At 50.0% G+C, this 17457-nt stretch overlaps 1 protein-coding gene across 2 annotated transcripts in view; it reads left to right on the top strand.

Moving 5' to 3' along the window:
* CUL2 (cullin 2) overlaps window positions 1–14708 on the top strand; it is a gene marked incomplete at both ends in the record, with an annotated part of 39010 nt that extends 24302 nt beyond the window's left edge. For both annotated transcript variants that reach the window (XM_080716887.1, XM_080716886.1), the window contains 9 exons: window positions 260–388; window positions 483–569; window positions 1493–1645; window positions 1906–1983; window positions 6867–6933; window positions 9820–10022; window positions 12058–12159; window positions 13717–13833; window positions 14577–14708. In XM_080716887.1, the coding sequence (XP_080573013.1) occupies window positions 260–388; window positions 483–569; window positions 1493–1645; window positions 1906–1983; window positions 6867–6933; window positions 9820–10022; window positions 12058–12159; window positions 13717–13833; window positions 14577–14708 (1068 nt within the window). The remainder of the gene's footprint in view (window positions 1–259; window positions 389–482; window positions 570–1492; window positions 1646–1905; window positions 1984–6866; window positions 6934–9819; window positions 10023–12057; window positions 12160–13716; window positions 13834–14576) is intronic.
* Window positions 14709–17457: the final 2749 nt, after the last annotated feature.

Below are 17457 nucleotides of genomic sequence, written 5' to 3'. Positions count from 1 at the left end.
GTCAAGGGCCACTCAGAGCTCACCCAGGTGTTCTTGCAAAAGTTGGTACGGCTCGGGCCCTCTCGTGGTCTCCAGGCGTCGGTCCGCATTCCGAGCTGTTTCCGGGGTTCTGTGGGCTCACCTCGTGCACGAAGCGCGGCGATTGTGGCTTGCAGCACCGGCTTGGGGCGCGGCCCGCCTGGTGACCCCGTCACCGCTGCTGGCTCGGCTGGCCTGTCCCGACACCTTTCCTAAGCTCTCTTACCAATTCCCTTTTGAGCTTGCGAAGTACTGCGACAACTTACTCAAGAAGTCAGCCAAGGGCATGACCGAGAACGAAGTGGAAGACAAGCTCAGCAGCTTCATCACGGTCTTCAAATACATCGACGACAAGGACGTTTTCCAAAAGGTGAGCGTGAGGGGCATTCAGGTGAGCGCAGCTTTGCTCTGCTTTTGAACTTTGAATCGTGAGAAGGAAGTAACCTTTACGATTGTTAACCTAGTTCTACGCAAGGATGCTGGCGAAGCGTCTAATCCATGGGCTGTCCATGTCGATGGATTCCGAAGAAGCCATGATCAATAAGCTCAAGGTGAGGCGAGCTGCGATCGGCACTAGCCTGGGAGTGCTGCCGGCACACAGGCGCTCCTGTGCGCAGTCACAGGGCCGCCAGTGGGTACGGCACGCCGGTGCCGCTGGATGTGTAGGTCCTCTGCTACCAGGACAGATGCCTCGATGTGTACATTGCCAGAGAACGATCTTCACGGTAATGGGTGAGCCAGGTGTGATGGCGCACGCTTGTAATCCAGCATTCAGGAGGCCAAGACAGGAGGATCGTGGTTTGCGGACAGCCTCAGCTACTTAGTGAACCCCTTTGCAACTCAGTGAGACCCTATTTCAAATAAAGAATAAAAAATAGAGCTGGAGGTGTAGCTCAGAGGTCAAATACAGACAAACCTGCAAAAAAAAAAAAAAGAAAAAAGATTAATTGGTTACTACCAATCTTTGTTTTTCTTATGGTGCTGGAGATGGAGGAGCCCTGGGCCTCTTGTAGAGGTGGCGGGTGCTTTACCACTGGGCTATGTCCCCAGCCCCAGTAGTAATTTTAAAACAACTAATATTATTGATATACCAAAATACCCTTAACAAGTTTTGGAGTGCAGTTAAACTTCAGTTCATTTACTTTACTTTCACTTGTACACTGATAGAAGTAGATTTATCTCTCACTGGCTGTTATTACAAATATGTTTAATTTCCCAGCTAATATTCTTTCTTTTTTTTTCCGGTAATAGGGGCATTCTACCTCCGAGCTACACCCCCAGCCCTATTTTTTTAGTCTTTATTTTGAAACAGGGTCTCACGAGTTGGAGAGGACCTCACTAAGTAGCTGAGGCTAGCCACAAACCACAGTCCTCCTGTCCCGGCCTCCCGAATGCTGGGATTACATGTGTGCGCCACCACACCTGGCTTTAAGTCACCTATTTTTAAAACTTTTTTCTTTTTTTTTTTTTACAGCAAGCCTGTGGTTATGAGTTTACCAGCAAACTACATCGGATGTATACAGACATGAGCGTCAGTGCCGACCTCAACAATAAGTTCAACAATTTTATCAAAAACCAAGACACAGTAATAGATTTGGGAATTAGTTTTCAGATATATGTTCTACAGGTGTGAATGTGTTTTTCATTGACATTTACTTTTTTAGTGTGCCCATATGAAGGATTAAAATGGGACCCTGATTACATTTGTTTCAGTTAGTGAGTTAGGGTTTCCTAGTTACCTGTCGTATTGGTTTGGAATGAACACACCACAGTAGTAATGCGGACGGTTCCATCCACATGGGGGAGGGAAACGGTATTGCATCTGCCTGAGTCTCCCTGCTCTCAGGTCAGAGGTTGAATGTAACATTTATTCCCCTGTGCTTCCAGGCAGGCGCATGGCCTCTTACTCAGGCTCCTTCGTCTACGTTCGCCATTCCCCAGGAACTAGAAAAAAGTGTACAGATGGTGAGTTTGCGGAGAAGATGGAGAGTCGAGGGAGTGGAGGGGTGTGCGTGTGCGCGTGTGCACGTATGCAGGGGTGCGTGGGGATGGTGCCCAAGGGCCTCGGCATGCTAAGCACACGCTCCTCCACTGGGTTGCAGCCTGGCCCAGTGAGTGTTTTCATATTATATTTTCATATGTTCTCATATTTTTAGTACTTCCCTTAAGTCTTAATGGCACAGGTGACTGAAAAATATATGTACAAACTATAGTCTCTCTGCTCTTTAAAAAGAATGTGATTTATCCTGTTTTTTTAAGAGTAAGAAATACATATTGCCAAAGACTTCTGTTGCATCTTGGCACTGTAACTTCGATCTCCCAAAACAGGATAATTTACATTACTCTTAGTAAATACGTGTTGTCAAAGAACTATGTGGAACCCTTGGCACTATAGCTTCGACCAGTTGTGTTGTGTTTTGTTTTGTTTTTTTGGTACTGGGAGTGGAGCCCATGGGCTTTCTACCTCCGGGCTACACTCCCAGACCTACTTTATATTTTTATTTGGAAACAGGGTCTCACTAAGTTGCTGAGAGCCTCAGTAGCTGAGGCTGGCTTCGAACCTGCACGATCCCCGTCTCAGCCTCCCAAGCATGGGTATTACAAGCGTGTGCCACCATGCCCGGTGCTTCGATCAGTTTTAAACTTCAAAATACTGATGTTAAGACAAAGTTTAGAACATTTAAATATCATAATTTCATCTTTCAATTTGAGTTTTGAGTCATTTTATACCTCATTTATCTCATGTAATACTTTTATTTCTGTCTTCTAATTTTGGTGAATATATGTGGATTGTGAAATAATCCTAGGAAGCTGTATTGAAGCCAGAAATTTCAAGTATATTTGCTTTCAAATATATTTGCCTGAGTAGAAATCCTAGAATGCTGACCAGAAAGTTTCTAAAGGAACAGGAGATAAAACAGCCATGCGGAGACACGACTCACCCAGAGTCCTCTTTACGCTGTCAGTGGTCTCGAATCCCTTGTCCAGAATTCTGAGGGCCAGAAATCTTTCCAATTTCCATTATTTCTATCATCCGGAGTTTTGGACACTTGTGTGCACATAACCCACTGTCTTGGTTGCCCCCAGCCTAGCCCAGCGCTTGTTTTGGCGTCCTGAGCCTCGTACTCCTGGCCTGGCCGTCATTTCTCACCCCATTTCTGGCGCACCTGCGTCCTCACTGATTCGCCAGGCAGGCGTGTGGGTTCTCTAGTTGTGCCTTGTGGTTCTGGATTGTCAGATTGAGGGCGCGCAACCTGTGGTCATCGTTAGTTAATTTGAGGCTATTGCTGTTCACCCCACAGTTCTGCTCATTAGCAGTGGCTCCAGGTTTCCAGCTCCCTCCTGCCCTCCTCACCCCAGCCCAGCTACTTCCCGGCTCTCTAGTCTTTTGTCTGCACACTGGCAGTTACGTTGCCGACCTTGGTGGCAAAGGTCACGTGTGCATTACTGTGGGTCAGTAGTCCTTGGTGGCAGAGGTCATGTGTGCCGTAGTGTGGGTCAGTAGCCCATTCCTTTTTATTGCCAATAATACTCCATTTTGTGGACATGCCACATTTTGTTTATCTGCTTATCCTTAGAGATCTGGGTTTCCCCTTTCTGGCATGTGAAGAACACTATCTTGAATATCTGTTTACAGATTTTGTGCAAACATGTCTTCCTCTCTCAAGAACTGATCGCCTCTGGATTCTCCAAGAGAGGCTCCTTATGTCGTGATTGGATGGGATTCTGAGCGGCAGTTTTTTCTAGAGAAAAGTGCATCACCCTTTAGCAGTCCCTCATTTGGGCAGTGGCCGGAGGTTGTGAGCCATGCACAGTTAGGAGCTGTGGAGTAAAAACGTGCCAGGACGGTGGCCCACAACTGTGATCCCAGTACTTGGGAGGCTGAGACAGGAGGATCACAGGTTTGCTGTCAGACTCAGCAACTTAGTGAGACCCTGTTTCAAAATAATATAGGACTGAGTGTCCGAACTCAGTCCTCAGTATGTTAAATAAATAAATAGGTAGATAAAATAAGAATTATAAACAAGTAGTGGAGGATCTAGACTCATACTTCCTGGTTTCAAGTGCCATTTTCTACTGTCTGACTTTTAACCTTCTGTTAAAATGATAATTGTAGCCAGGCATGGTGGCATGCACTCGTAATCCCTGCGCTTGGGAGACAGAGACAGGAGAATCACGCTGGTTTGAAGCCAGCCTCGCTGGCTTAAGAGACCCTGTTTCCAAATAAAAAATATAAAAATAGGTCTGGGAGTGTAGCCCGGAGGTAGAAAAGCTTCCAGAAACCCAAGTATCACTAAAAAAAAAAAAAAGAAAGAAAGAAAAGATAATTGCATCCCTTTAGAAGAATGAAGTGAGATGATAGAGCTAAAGCACTTTCACTTAGTATATAGTAAATACTCGAGAAATGGCAGCCGATACTAGAAGTTATATTAGTTGCAGAGAAGCGTAGTATCATCGGCCAGATAAGAGTTTCAGAATAGGCATCTCATTCTTTTAGAACGTGTTACATCTTCTCAGAAAAGAGATCATGGCACAAACTGTCCTGGAAACTACCTGAAGAGCACTTGTGTGGGGAGCAGGTGTCGAGCCAGGCCATTAAATGTGCCTCAGCAGGGTCGTTACAAGCGAGTGTCAGGTGAAGCGTTGGGTGGGTTTGTAGCTCTCTGGGAGACTCGTGGCCAGCACGTGCTGCGCTGGGCCCCTCGCACAGAAGGGGTCTTGGTGTATTTGTGAGCAAGCAAGAGAACGGTTGTGATTTCCTCTCTTAGGACAGCCTTAAAACACTGATTTCTAAAACCTCTTTCTCAAATTGAAATTGGGGGAGAGAGAATTTTCTTTTAACTTCTTCTCTTTGTGTGTGGTACTGGGTATTAAACTCAGGAATGCTCTACCACTGAGCTACACCCCCAGTCCTATTTTTTTTGTTTTTGGTACTGGGGTTTGAACACAAGGGCATTCTATATCCAAGCTATACTCCCAACCCCTTTTTATTTTTTATTTTGAAATAGGATCTCTCTATGTGGCTGAGGGTTTTGCTAAGTTACTGAGGCTGGCCTTGAACCTGCGATCCTCCTGTCTCACCTTCCCAAGTGCTGAGATTACAGGCAGGCACTATCAGCCTGGCTTTTTTATTTTATTTTTTTTTTTTTTGCAGGTCTGGGGATGGAACCCAGGAGCATTCAGCCTCCAAGCTACACCCCTTGCCCTATTTTTTATTCGTTTTAATTTGAAACAGGGTCTCACTAAGTTGCTGAGGCAAGCCATGATCCTCCGGCCTCAGCCTCCCAAATGCTGGGATTACAAGCGTGCTCCACCACGCCCGGCTTAGCCTGGTTTCTTTAACTTTATGTCTTTTCTCTTCCTGTAGGAACTGTTTGCCAATAATAGTTTTTAGTCTTTGACCTTTTTTTGTGTGTGTGTGTGATACAGGGTCTTGCTAAGTTTACAGGCCACCCCAGTGCCAGGACTTGCCAAACCCAGGGTTTTGTTTCTTTTCTTCCTGTGTGCGCGCGCGCGCGCACGCGTGTGTGTGTGTGTGTGTGTGTGTGTGTGTGTCTGTGTGTGTGTGTGTGTTACTGGAGATATTGAATCCTGGGCATTCTGTCTCTAAGCTACATCTCCAGTTCTGTTTTATTTCTTATTTGGAAACAAAGTCTCACTAGGTTGATGAGAGTCTCACTACTTGCTGAAGCTGTCCTCCAAGCTGCAACCTCCTGCTCGGCCTCTCTGGTCCTGGGGTCACAGGCCTGTGCCACCACGCTCCCTCACACTCAGGGTTTCTGCCGTGCTTGGGGCTCCTGGTTGGAGCTGTTCTCTTGCTGCAGGAGGAGCAGACGGGCAGCAACTAGATCCCATGTTGCTGATTGGTGCTTAAACTTGGAGACAGTTAGAAGGTTAGGCGTGGTGTGCAGGCAGAAGCTTCGCAGCCCTGAGCTGGCTTGACGAGGCTGTTCCGTCTTCTCAGAACTCGTGGCTCAGTGTCACTTTCCCACCACGCATTTCGCGCTAGCTCTTAGGGGCTCAGGTTCAAATCCCAGGGCTCTATGCTAAAACCGTGCTCTACCACTCAGCCCCAGCCCCAGCCCCGTAACATCTCTGAACTCTGTGTTTTTAGACTAATGTCCTCTAATACACATTCACCAGGGAAGGGGTTTTAAATTACAAAGCTACATTGCGTAGAATGTAAAGATTCCCCATAAGGTCAACCACTGATGGTCCACAGGAAGCCCTGGCGCTGGCTTGCCTTGGTCCAGCCCAGCACTTGTCGGGTAGCTGTAGCGCATTCATCGGCAGGTCACTTCAGCAAGGCTACGTACTGGCAAATACACGGCCAGAAATAAAGACACGATTTACATTTTCATGCTAAAAATATGTGCTGGGCTCTTTGGTCCAAATTAATATCATTAAAATAACCATAGATTGCTGACTATGTCATTTCTGAATTAGTACAAAAAGTCAAATCTGCAAGTGCTATGGTTTACCAGGAAACGCTCTGGACAACAGTATCCATGAAGAGAGCTGGGTGGGTGGGCAGCATCGCCCTGGGAGATGGCGGCGCGTGCCATTGGGTGCTTGGGGAAGAGCCGCCTTGGTGGCGGCTGCACCATCCTGCGGGCATTGCCCTCAGCCACACCAGCAGGCCTTGCTGTGCCTGCCTGGCATGCCCTGGGCATGTGTGCCGTGAGGCCTGCTTTGGGCCGTGCGTGCCGACATGCTTCTTCACCATCTGCCAGGCACCTGGGTGAACCCGAGGTGCAGTGTCCTGCCAGGAACGTTTTAGTGTGGTGATTACTGGATAAGGTGTGGTACAGCAGCTGAGAATAATCTGACTGTTTTTCTTTTCACAGTTTGAATTATTTTATAGCCAGCATTTCAGTGGAAGGAAGCTCACATGGTTACATTATCTCTGTACAGGTAAAGTACCTTTAATTTTAGCTGGATTAATGAAGTTCACCTGATAGAATTGTGCCATTTAGGAAGATTTTCTGTGTGCTAATTCTAGTTTTTAACCTTTCCTCCATCTGCCTTTCTAGTTTCCATTAAAGAGATTGACAGGAGGATCACAGGTTCAAGGCCAGCCTCAGCTACTTAGTGAGGCCCTCCACAACCTAGGGAGACCCTGCTTCGAAACAAGGAATAGAAATAGGGCTGGGGTGTAGCTCGGTGTAGTGCCCCTGGATTCTGTCCCCTGAACCAGAAAAGGAGATGTAGCCGTAGAGTGTGGTGCCTGGGGCGAGTCACAGGTGGAGTGGGTGGCTGGGACGAGCTGGCCGAGGCTGGGACTTGGGGGCAGCAGGCCTGGGAGCTCCTGGTGGGAAGCTTGTCTGAGGAGGCCATTCACTGCCTGCTAGAGGGAGGGCTGGTGTGGCAGTCGCAGGGATCCAGTCAGCTGCCGGGCGGTCATCTGAGAAACCAACCAAGGGCCCTGCACGCATCCAGATACTGCAAAGCTGAGAACCGAGCGCCCGGTGTGAGCTGTAAACCACAGCACAGTTGCATAGTGACTGGAACGACCAGAATGAAGTCAGTGCGCGCCCTGAGGGTCAGGATTCTGCTAGGCGCGCTCTAGTCTCAGTAGCTTAGCAAGACCCTGAGTAATCTAGTGAGACCCGGTTTTAAAATAAAAATTAAAAACGGGCATCTAGGCTATAGCCCAGAAGTAAAACACCATCTGCAATCCCAGCCAAAAGAGTCGAGCCTGTTGGTGACTGAACTCTCGTTGCTTAAACAGCTGCACCGTGTGAGGCCGTCCCCAGCCACAGCGTCTCCCCAGGTCTGGCCGCCCTGGCTGTGCAGGTGGCTGCGGAGGTGGTCACCCTGAGGGTGACAGCGGAGGTGGTCAGAGCCCTGGCTGGTTGCGCCTGGTTGTCCTGAGCCCCACCCCTGTCTCCCAGCATCGTGCTGCATTGAAAGGGCCAGGTGGGTGGCCAGTGCCCAGGCTGTGCGCTGCCCAGGCTCATTACAGGTAGAATGGCGTCCTGAGGCCAGGCGGCCGTGGTGGGTCGTCGTGCTGGTAGGGGCCACCTAGGCCGTTTGGAGGTGAAGGGCCCAGGAGCCCCTTCTCTGACACCTCGCAGGTGGAGACCAGCCGGAAACGCCTCCCAATGCGCATCACTTCGTGGCACTCCACTGCCCTTCAACCTTCGTTACTGAGCCTCTCCTGAAAGACGAGATGTAGCTCCAAGAGCTGAAACCTGCAGAGGACGGAGGGGCTTGGAGCCCTGCGGAGTCCTGCCCGCCGCCACTTCTAAGGGGACCCGCCTGGGGAATTATGGCGGCCCTATTTCCGGCAGTATGCCGGTATCAGTCTTTGTGTGTGTAGCTGGGGGTTGAGCCTGTGTGTTCTACCTCCAAGCCACACCCCAGCTCCTTTTACTTTTTATTTGGAAACAGGCTCTGGCTAAGTTGCTGAGGCTGGCCTTAGACCTGCGATCCTATCTCAGCCTTCAAAGTGCTGGGGTGGGGCGTGGCGGCAGGCCAGCGGATCGGGTCTCACTTCCTACGTAGTCCCAGCATCTGTCGCCTGTCGTGACTTTTGTTGGCTCCTGTGCTGTCTGGCCAGCCCTGAGCACCTCCGGGCGTGAGTGTCCTCTGCCCAGCGGGTCCTTCGCACTTTTGGCTGCACCCTGACTAGTAAGAGAGTAGAAGTTGATGCACCCGATCCCCAGCGATGGCTGAAGAGGAGCCAGGAAGAGGCGGGGTGGAAGCCTAGTAGCTTCCCCTCTGGAGGTGGCGCGGAGCCCCCGTGGGCGGGGCTGCCCTCAGCGTATCCGGCTCCCACGCTCCCCGTGGCGGTCGGAGACTGTCTGTAGCCCAGAGCTACTGCGTCTGGAGGGATGCGAGTGCTCATAGAGGTGGTAAAGCCATTGTAGGCAGTGCTTTGCTGCCTACCTCATTTCCAGACGTGAAATTGAATGAAGCAGGAAGCTCTGTGTCTGGAGTAAGAGGTGTAGGCGTCACAGAGACGAGGTATAGTGTATGAGGCTCAGCGCTGCTTACCTCATTTCCAGACCTAAATAGTAGTCAAAGCCTCGGCAGCATCTTGACGATTAGCAGTACTGGGGTTGAACTCAAAGTGTGGGCTCGCACACTGAGTGCAAGAACACGCCCGGAGCCAGGCAGTGAGCTACACACCGGGAACCCCGGCGGATGGCAGGCGTGAGGACAGCCTCAGCAGGTTGTGAGGCTCGTCAACCTCTGAAGAGCTGCTTCAAACTAAAAATAAAGTTGGGCTGGGCATAGCTGGGAGGTAGAGTGCCCCTGGGTTCAATCCCCAGTACCACACACACAAGAAACAAAATGGGTAATTGTAGGTGTCACTGCCAAAGACATAGGTCTGGCTCAGGAGGAAGGGGACCTGCCTGTGCCCCTCCTGTTTCTTTTTGCCCCAGTAATTGCTGGGAGAAAGCGTTCTTCATGAGGCAGGCAGCTCTGTGGGGAGCTGGCAGACACCTCGGCACAGGCAGGGCCACGGGAGCACCAGGCTGGGCCAGGTGTGCTAGGCCCCTGCCTAGGTAGGCTGCCCAAGAGCCTGAGCGCTCCTGGGCAGATGCCTGCCTGCCCGCTCCCCTCCAGCTTCCTCTTTATTGTCTGGGTTTTTTCCATCTTGGCCTCCCCTTAATATTTAAAGACATGTCTCAAGCCTCACGGTGAGGTTATGGTGTCTTAATTGTGCAAAGTGGTCTTACAATGATTTAAGAAGTCTTGATTCCCTCAGGAAAGAAAAACCAGAACAAAGCAATTATTGCATGAGTAGTTTTGGAAGGGTTTTTCAGACGATCGGTTTTTGTTTTCCTGTAGGTGAAGTGAAGATGAACTATTTGGGCAAGCCATACGTCGCCATGGTTACAACGTACCAGATGGCCGTGCTGCTGGCCTTCAACAACAGCGAGGCGGTCAGCTACAGAGAGCTTCAAGACAGCACGCAGATGAACGAGAAGGAGCTGACGAAGACCATCAAGTCCCTGCTGGACGTCAAGATGATCACCCACGACTCGGAGAAGGCATGTGGCGCCCCCTGAGGCCCTCCCTGGCCCCTGCTTGCCTTTCCTCTTCTACCTTGGTGCTGGGTGAATCCGGGCCGAGGGTAACCCAGCCACACCCTGGCCTTTTTATTTTACTTTGAAACATGGTTTTACTGCCTGCTGAGGCTGGCCTTAAACCTGAGATCCTCCTGTCTCAGCCTCCCAAGTACTGGGATTACAGGCATGTGCCCCCATGCCTCGCTGACTGAGGCAAAAGATGCTGTAGCCTCTCATAACTTTCAGAATTTTTCCCCATGTGTTCAGTTAATTTGTTTCATGGCTCTGATTTGGAAATGACAGCCCATTGGTGTCATGTGCACACACATTTAACATGTGTGACATCAGCCCAGGTGCTCTCCACAACACCTTAACATCAGGATTCAGTCACCACCTTTTTTTTTTTTTTTTTTTTTTTTTTTTGCGGTCCTGGGAATGGAACCCAGAGGCATTCTACCTCTGAATTACACCCATAGCCCTATTTTTTATTATTTATTTGGAAACAGTCTCACTGAGTTGCAAAGGGCCTCACTAAGTAGCTGGGGCTAGCCATGACCCAGGTCCTCCTATTTCAGCCTCCCAAATGCTGGGATTACAAGCGTGCACCACCACGCCCAGCACCACTTTTATTTTTTGTCCTGGGAATTTAACCCAGAGGCATTCTACTTCTGAGCCACACTTTTAACCATTTTTATTTTTTATTTTGAAGCAGTGTCTTTCTAAGTTGCTGAGGCAGTCCTCAGCTGTGATCCTTCTGTCTCAGCCTCCCAAGTACTAGGATTACAAGCATGTGAGACCATACCCAACAACTTAAAAGTTTTTTTCTAAAACATGTCATTTCACTTTACAGAAATTTACAAAATACAGATTGCTTGTTTACACTTTAAATTTTAATTATGAATCTGCTACTTACTTAGCAGAACTACTTATGTTTTATTGAAAGTTAGTCCACCTGCCTCTGCCAAGGGATTCTTGATCTTATGCAGAGGAATTCCACCGTATGGTGGCAGAGGCTCTGGAAGCCTCCACAGAAACGGTTGCTAACATTGGCTTCACGCCCGGCTGAAGGCCTGTCACTGTCCACTGTTCGCCGAAGGGCCATCCTCACATCACCACGGCCTGGGAACCGCGGCTCATGCACCTGGTGCAGCTGCACTCTGGTTATGTCACGTTAGTATTTTGTTATTACAACATTTAAAAATGTTGGTTGTCACCGGGCATGCACGCTTGTAATGCCCGCGCTTGGGAGGCGGAGACAGAAGGATCACGCAGGTTTGAAGCCAGCCACCTGGCTTAAGAGACCCTGTTTCCAAATAAAAAAGTATAAAAATAGGTCTGGGAGTGTAGCCCAGAGGTAGAAGGGTTTCCAGGAACCCCAGTACCACCAAAAAAAAAGCGTTGGTTGTCTGCCAGGTGTGGTGGCGTACACTTGTAATCCCCAGGCTTCGGAGGCGAAGACAGGAGGATCGCACAGGTTTGAAGCCAGCCTTACTGGCTTAAGAGACCCTGTTTCCAAATAAAAATATAAAATAGGACCTGGGCGTGGTGGAACACGCTTGTAATGTCCACGCTTAGGAGGCTGAGACAGGAGGTTTGCACAGGTTCGAAGCCAGCCTCAGGTACTTAGTGAGGCTCTCAACAACTTAGTGAGACCCTGTTTCCAAATAAAATATAAAATAGGTCTGGGAGCATAGCGCAGAAGTAGAAAGCCTCTGGGTTCCACCCCTAGTACCACCAAATATATATATATATATATTTTCAAGCTACGCCCCCTCTCTTTTTATTTTGAAACATCATCTTTCTAAGTTGGGGAAAGTCTTGCTGAGACTGGCCTCAAACATGCAATCCTTCTGTCTCAGCCTCCCAAGTACTAAGAGTACAGGCCTGTGCTACCACACCTGACATAAACTCATTATCTTTATAATGCTTAAAGTTATAAGTTTAGTTTTTTACATGATCATTAATACCATGTAGTCATTGCAGCAAACTCTGATTTAATTAATTATTCTGAATGTAGGAAGACATCGATGTAGAATCTTCATTTTCATTAAATATGAACTTCAGCAGTAAAAGAACAAAATTTAAAATTACTACATCCATGCAGAAAGATACACCACAGGTAAGTGCTTTTTAATGGGATTTATTCTTGAAATACCTAAGCATTGAACTTTACAAGTCAAATTTACTCTGAGATTGTTTTACTCTCAAAATTAATAATATGATATGTCTTGTTTTGGTTTATAGTTAGCAATTATTAATCTTACAGTTAAACAGAAATCTCTGCTAGTAATTCAAGTTTTAAAAAAGTAGTAACTGGCCAGGCTTGGTGGTGCACGCTTGTTATCCCAGCATTCGGGAGGCTGAGACAGGAGGATTGTGGTTCGCAGACAGCCTCAGCTACTTAGGCCCTCCACAACTCAGTGAAACCCTGTTTCAAAATAAAGAATAAAGCCGGGCGTGGTGGCGCACACTTGTAATACCCGCGCTTGGGAGGCGGAGACAGGAGGATTGCGCAGGTTCGAAGCCAGCCGCGCTGGCTTACGAGACCCTGTTTCAAAATATTTAAAAAAAAAAAATAGGTCTGGGAGTGTAGCCCGGGGGTAGAAGGGCTTCCAGGAACCCCAGTACCAAAAAAAAAAAAAAAAGAATAAAAAATAGGGCAGACGGTGTAGCTCGGAGGTCGAATGCCCCTGGGTTCCATCCCCAGACACACACACACACACACACAGTAACTAATGCCAGGCGTGGTAGCACACGCGTGTGATCCCAGTGCTTAGGAGGCTGAGGCGGGAAGATCGCAGGTTTTGAGTAGACCTCTTCAACTTAGCCTAGACCCTCTAGGACGCAGTGAGACCCTATTTCCAAATAAAAATAAAATACAGCTTGAGGGGTGGCAAGGCCCTCGGGTTTGATGCACCCCCCGCAGTAATAATGGATCACTGAGGAGAAAGGTTGTTGCCTCGTCTCGTCTGGCCTTAAGCCATCTTAAACGTGGCTTGGGCTGGACGTAGCTCAGTGGCAGAGCACTTTCCCAGCGTCTATAAATCTCTGGGCTCCACCCCACCCCAGAGTAGCTTTGCTTTATGTCCTTTCCAGAAATTTCTATCTCAAGTATTAGAATCTCTCAATCTTTGTATTTGTAATAAGGGAAAAGTTTGCTTCTCAAACCCTGGGCTGCGGGCTCCTGGGTCTTGGTACCACGCAGCCGCTACCCTGGCCAGCTGGTGATTCGTAGCCCTGCGGCTAGGACTGCCCGTGCGGCTCCCAGCGCCTGTGTAGGAGCCCACCCGCAGGTGAGGCAAGGTGGTGACCTGGCGTGGCGTCCATGCCACGGCGCTCAAAGGAGGAGTGTCTGGGAAGTGTGACGGCTGGCTGGCGTGGCTGGCAAGGCCCTGCCGCGCCCGCTGCTCTGTCTGGGCGCCTGGCCCGGCCCATACTTGGGCAGCCATGCCTGCTGCCAGCGTCCCTGGTCTTGGCCGGTTCGGTGTGGTCTTTAAAGCACCCTCCCAGCCTTCACCTAGAAGCCCAGCGACACCCACCACAGGTGTCCTCGCACTGGTCCTGCGGCACGGCGCAGCCACTCTGGGAAGAATGACGCTCACTGTTGGTGGAATTGTTTGAACTTTGACAAAATGCTAGAGTTCAGTCGCGTCTCACTTGCTAGTTTTGCAAACAGGAAATGGAGCAGACGAGAAGCGCGGTCGATGAGGACCGGAAGATGTACCTCCAGGCGGCCATAGTCCGCATCATGAAGGCCCGGAAGGTGCTGCGGCACAACGCGCTCATCCAGGAGGTAAGCCCGGCACGCCTCGGGCTCCCGCTTGAACCAGGGACCTTACGCGCGCCAGTGCATCGAGTCTCCTGTCCACCCCTGAGGGACACGGGCAGAGCGGCTGGGCCGTGGCAGCCCCTTTGGGGTTTGCACAGAAAGGGAAGAAGCACATTATTTAAATAATATGCAAATACAAGCCAAGTGTGGTAGCACACACTTACTATCCCAGCACTTGGGAGGCTGAGACAGGAGTATCGCAGGTCAAGGCCAGCCTCGGCCATTTAGTGAGGCTCTCAGCAACTTAATCTGTTTCCAAAGAAATAAAATAGGACTTGGGTATAGCCCAGAGGTAGGCCCCTGGGCTCCATCCCCAGTACAAATAATAATATGCAAGTACACGTCTGGCTATATCCCATGCACGGGGAGGAAGGCGCGCGGTGCTGTGAGGGTGCAGGTGGTGTTCTGATGGTGCTGGGGCGGCCTCCTGGCTCGAGTGAAGAGCCATGAGAGCCGAGGCCACGGTCCACGGAAGCGCGCGTGCCTGAGTCTGTAGACACGCTACTTCCAGCTCCGTGTCTGCGCTCGGTTTCTTCACCGTGTACACAGTAGGCTTTTCCCTGCTCTGCATAATAAGCCCCCTGGGGCCACGGCCCAAGCCCATAGGTGTGCCGGCCCGCCCGCCCTCGAGCCCGTCTGTCTGGACGACTGCTCGGTGTGTGACGGCCCCATACCCACTGCGAGCGCCGTCCGTGTCTGCCGCACAGGTGATCAGCCAGTCGCGGGCGCGCTTCAGCCCCAGCATCAGCATGATCAAGAAGTGCATCGAGGTCCTGATCGACAAGCAGTACATCGAGCGCAGCCAGGCGTCGGCCGACGAGTACAGCTACGTGGCCTGACGCCGGCCCGGCCCGGCCGTCCGCGCAGCCCCTCTGCTGTTTACATCACCAGTGCCACGTCACGCGCGTCCGAGAAGACGCCCAGACATCGAGCCCACACGCGCCGCGCTCGCGGTGTGGGGCGCCTTGGGCGCCATGCTCGCTCTCCCTCCGCGTTTGCAGTTGATGTGGTTTTTTTTTTAATGTATCTTAAAGGACATTAAATAAGAACTTAAATATTGTAATATGACAGATAACTAATAATTGTATCTACATTAAAATGACAAACATGATATTGCTGCTTGTCGAATAAAAAAATAAAGAAGTGGAAAGTCTCTTTGAATGAGGGTGGGGCTGCAGGCTGCAGGAGGGACGTGCGCGGAGCCCCCGAGCCTCCGGCAGCGTGCGGCCTTGTCCCTAGTGCTGCCTGCGCCCCGTGCAAATGTCTGGGGCGGCTCTTGAGCGCACAGATGCACTCGGCATGAACATGCCTTATTCGTATGGGTTTCGGGCGCCACTGTGTGTTGAGGGCGTGAGCTGTGGGCAGGGCCATCCGCTGTGGGCGGGCCGCTCGAGAGCCTACAGGCATGGTCTGCTGAGCAGCACTAGGCCTGCCCAGCCCGGGCCCCGCTCTGCTCCCTCGCCCTCTCCGTGTGCCCCGCGGTCACGCCTTGCTCAGGGCTGCACGCAGAGCGTCGCCTAAATGCCTTCTTACATCTGTGCTCCTTGACACGGGCTGCCGTCTACAGAGACACTCCTTCCTTGGTTTATTCTAGATGAGTAGGATGGGTGAGCACCCTGGCCCGTCACACACTCGTTACCTGGCCCCACAGCACGTGCAGGGTTTAAAGCTGGAATATTTTAAGACCTATCCTGCCTACAGGTCACAATTCTTGTTCAGTTTGTATCTCTAACATATAAGGCCCTTAAAACAGAACCAAACAACCCCACAATGATTTTATTCCTAGCAAATAAAACACCATTCCTCAAGGCCACCTTACATATGGCTCCATATTTAAGTTTCCCTGTGGTGGCGATGGCGGTGATGATGGTGGCGATGGTGGCGATCTGCATCGGGCACTCTTCCGACTCATGTCTCAAGTGCTCTAGAAACCTCCTGAGCTAGCGACTCTTGTTGGACGTTTCTTCCCAGAGGGGGTAATGACAAACCCTGTGGTATTGTACATTCACTGTCAAAAACGAAATCCTTGTTTTGATAGTTTATTGGTAAGCTTTCCAAATTGGTTGTGTCTTTCTTAAATATTTATAAATGATCAAATAACTCTTATCCTGGTATTGAATTGTCAAGAAAATATTTTCGGTTGGAAAATACAAAATACTTGTGCTGAGTCAAGAGAAGGGACTGGCAAGAATTGTCTTCACATCCTCCCCCTGACCTCTGAGGAAGCCTTTTGCAGAGACGCTGTTCCTGCAGAAAGGGAGAACGGGCCACTGCGCCACGCCCGGCGCCCGGGAGGACGAGGAGGGGTCCTGCGCTGCGGTCAGACAGCGGCGGGAGCCAGGCTCGCACCTTACGAGGCGGCTTCCACCAGCACGTCGATGGATGGAGCCATCATGTGCTTCACAGCCAGACACCAGCCCTTGGCAACATGCGACTTTCCCTCTGCAGCCAGGTATCTTAGTTGCCACTGTGGGTGTGGATTGATTCCATGGTCACGTCTAATGTGTTAGAAACATTTGCTTTAATAAATACCACAGGCGCCCTGGGGGTTGTGTCTTATTTATTTTATTGCGCATTCCACGCTGTGACTGGGTTTTGGCAGCTTTCTTAACCTCTGAGTACAAACTGACTGCTGCTTGCAAGTGTGACTCTAATGATTGGATATCACCCCGGAGGAGCGGTGCTGCTGTGGGGCGGAACCGAGGTGAGTAGACCGCCACAGACTGCGGCTCCTGGGCTCAGATACCACTCCAAGCTGGGCCAGGCATCACCGCCTCTAGAACAGCCCGTACAGCCCATTGGAATAACTCCATTTATATATAAGGAGGGTTTTTGTTTTGTTTCTGGTTTTGCAGGTCTGGGGATGGAACCCAGGGACATTTGGCCACCAAGCTATAGCCTCTGCCCTATTTTTTATTCTTTATTTTTGAAACAGGATCTCACTGAGTTGCGGAGGGCCTCACTAAGTCGCTGAGGCTGTCCGTGAACCGTGATCCTCCTGTCTCACCTTCCCGAATGCTGGGATTACAAGCGTGCACCACTACGCCAGGCAAGGAGGGTTTTCTTGACTTCAAAATAAAGCGTCAATTCCAATCAATGTGTAGCAAACAGTTCATATTTTAGCTTCTTTTTTGGTACTGGGGATTGAACTCAGAGGTGTTCTTCCTCCAAAGCTACACCTCCAGCCCTGTTTTATTTTTATTTTGAAACAGAGTCCTGTGATTCTCCTGGCTCAGCCTCCCAAGTATTAGGATTACAAGTGTGCACCACCATGCCTGGCTCAGGTTTTGGGGGTTTTTTTGTTTTTTGTTTTGCGGGTCTGGGGTTGGAACCCAGGGGCATTCGCCCGGCTTGGTTTCTTAAAATGCTTTCTTAAGCCAGATGTGGTGGTACATGCTTGTAATCCCAGTGCTTGGGAGGCTGAGACAGGAGGATCGCACAGGTTTGAAGCCATCCTCAGCTACTTAGTGAGGCTCTCAGCAACTTAGACCCTGCTTCCAAATAAAGTATAAAATATGTCTGGGAGTATAGCCCAGAGGTAGAAGGCCCCTGGGTTCCACCCTCAGTACCACAAAAAAAAAACAAAAA

This window comes from Muscardinus avellanarius (assembly GCF_963383645.1).
Source record: "Muscardinus avellanarius genome assembly, chromosome: 20".
Classification (NCBI taxonomy): domain Eukaryota; kingdom Metazoa; phylum Chordata; class Mammalia; order Rodentia; family Gliridae; genus Muscardinus; species Muscardinus avellanarius.
The sequence above is the reverse complement of the archived record's forward strand: the minus strand, read 5'-3'. Positions and strand labels throughout refer to the sequence as shown.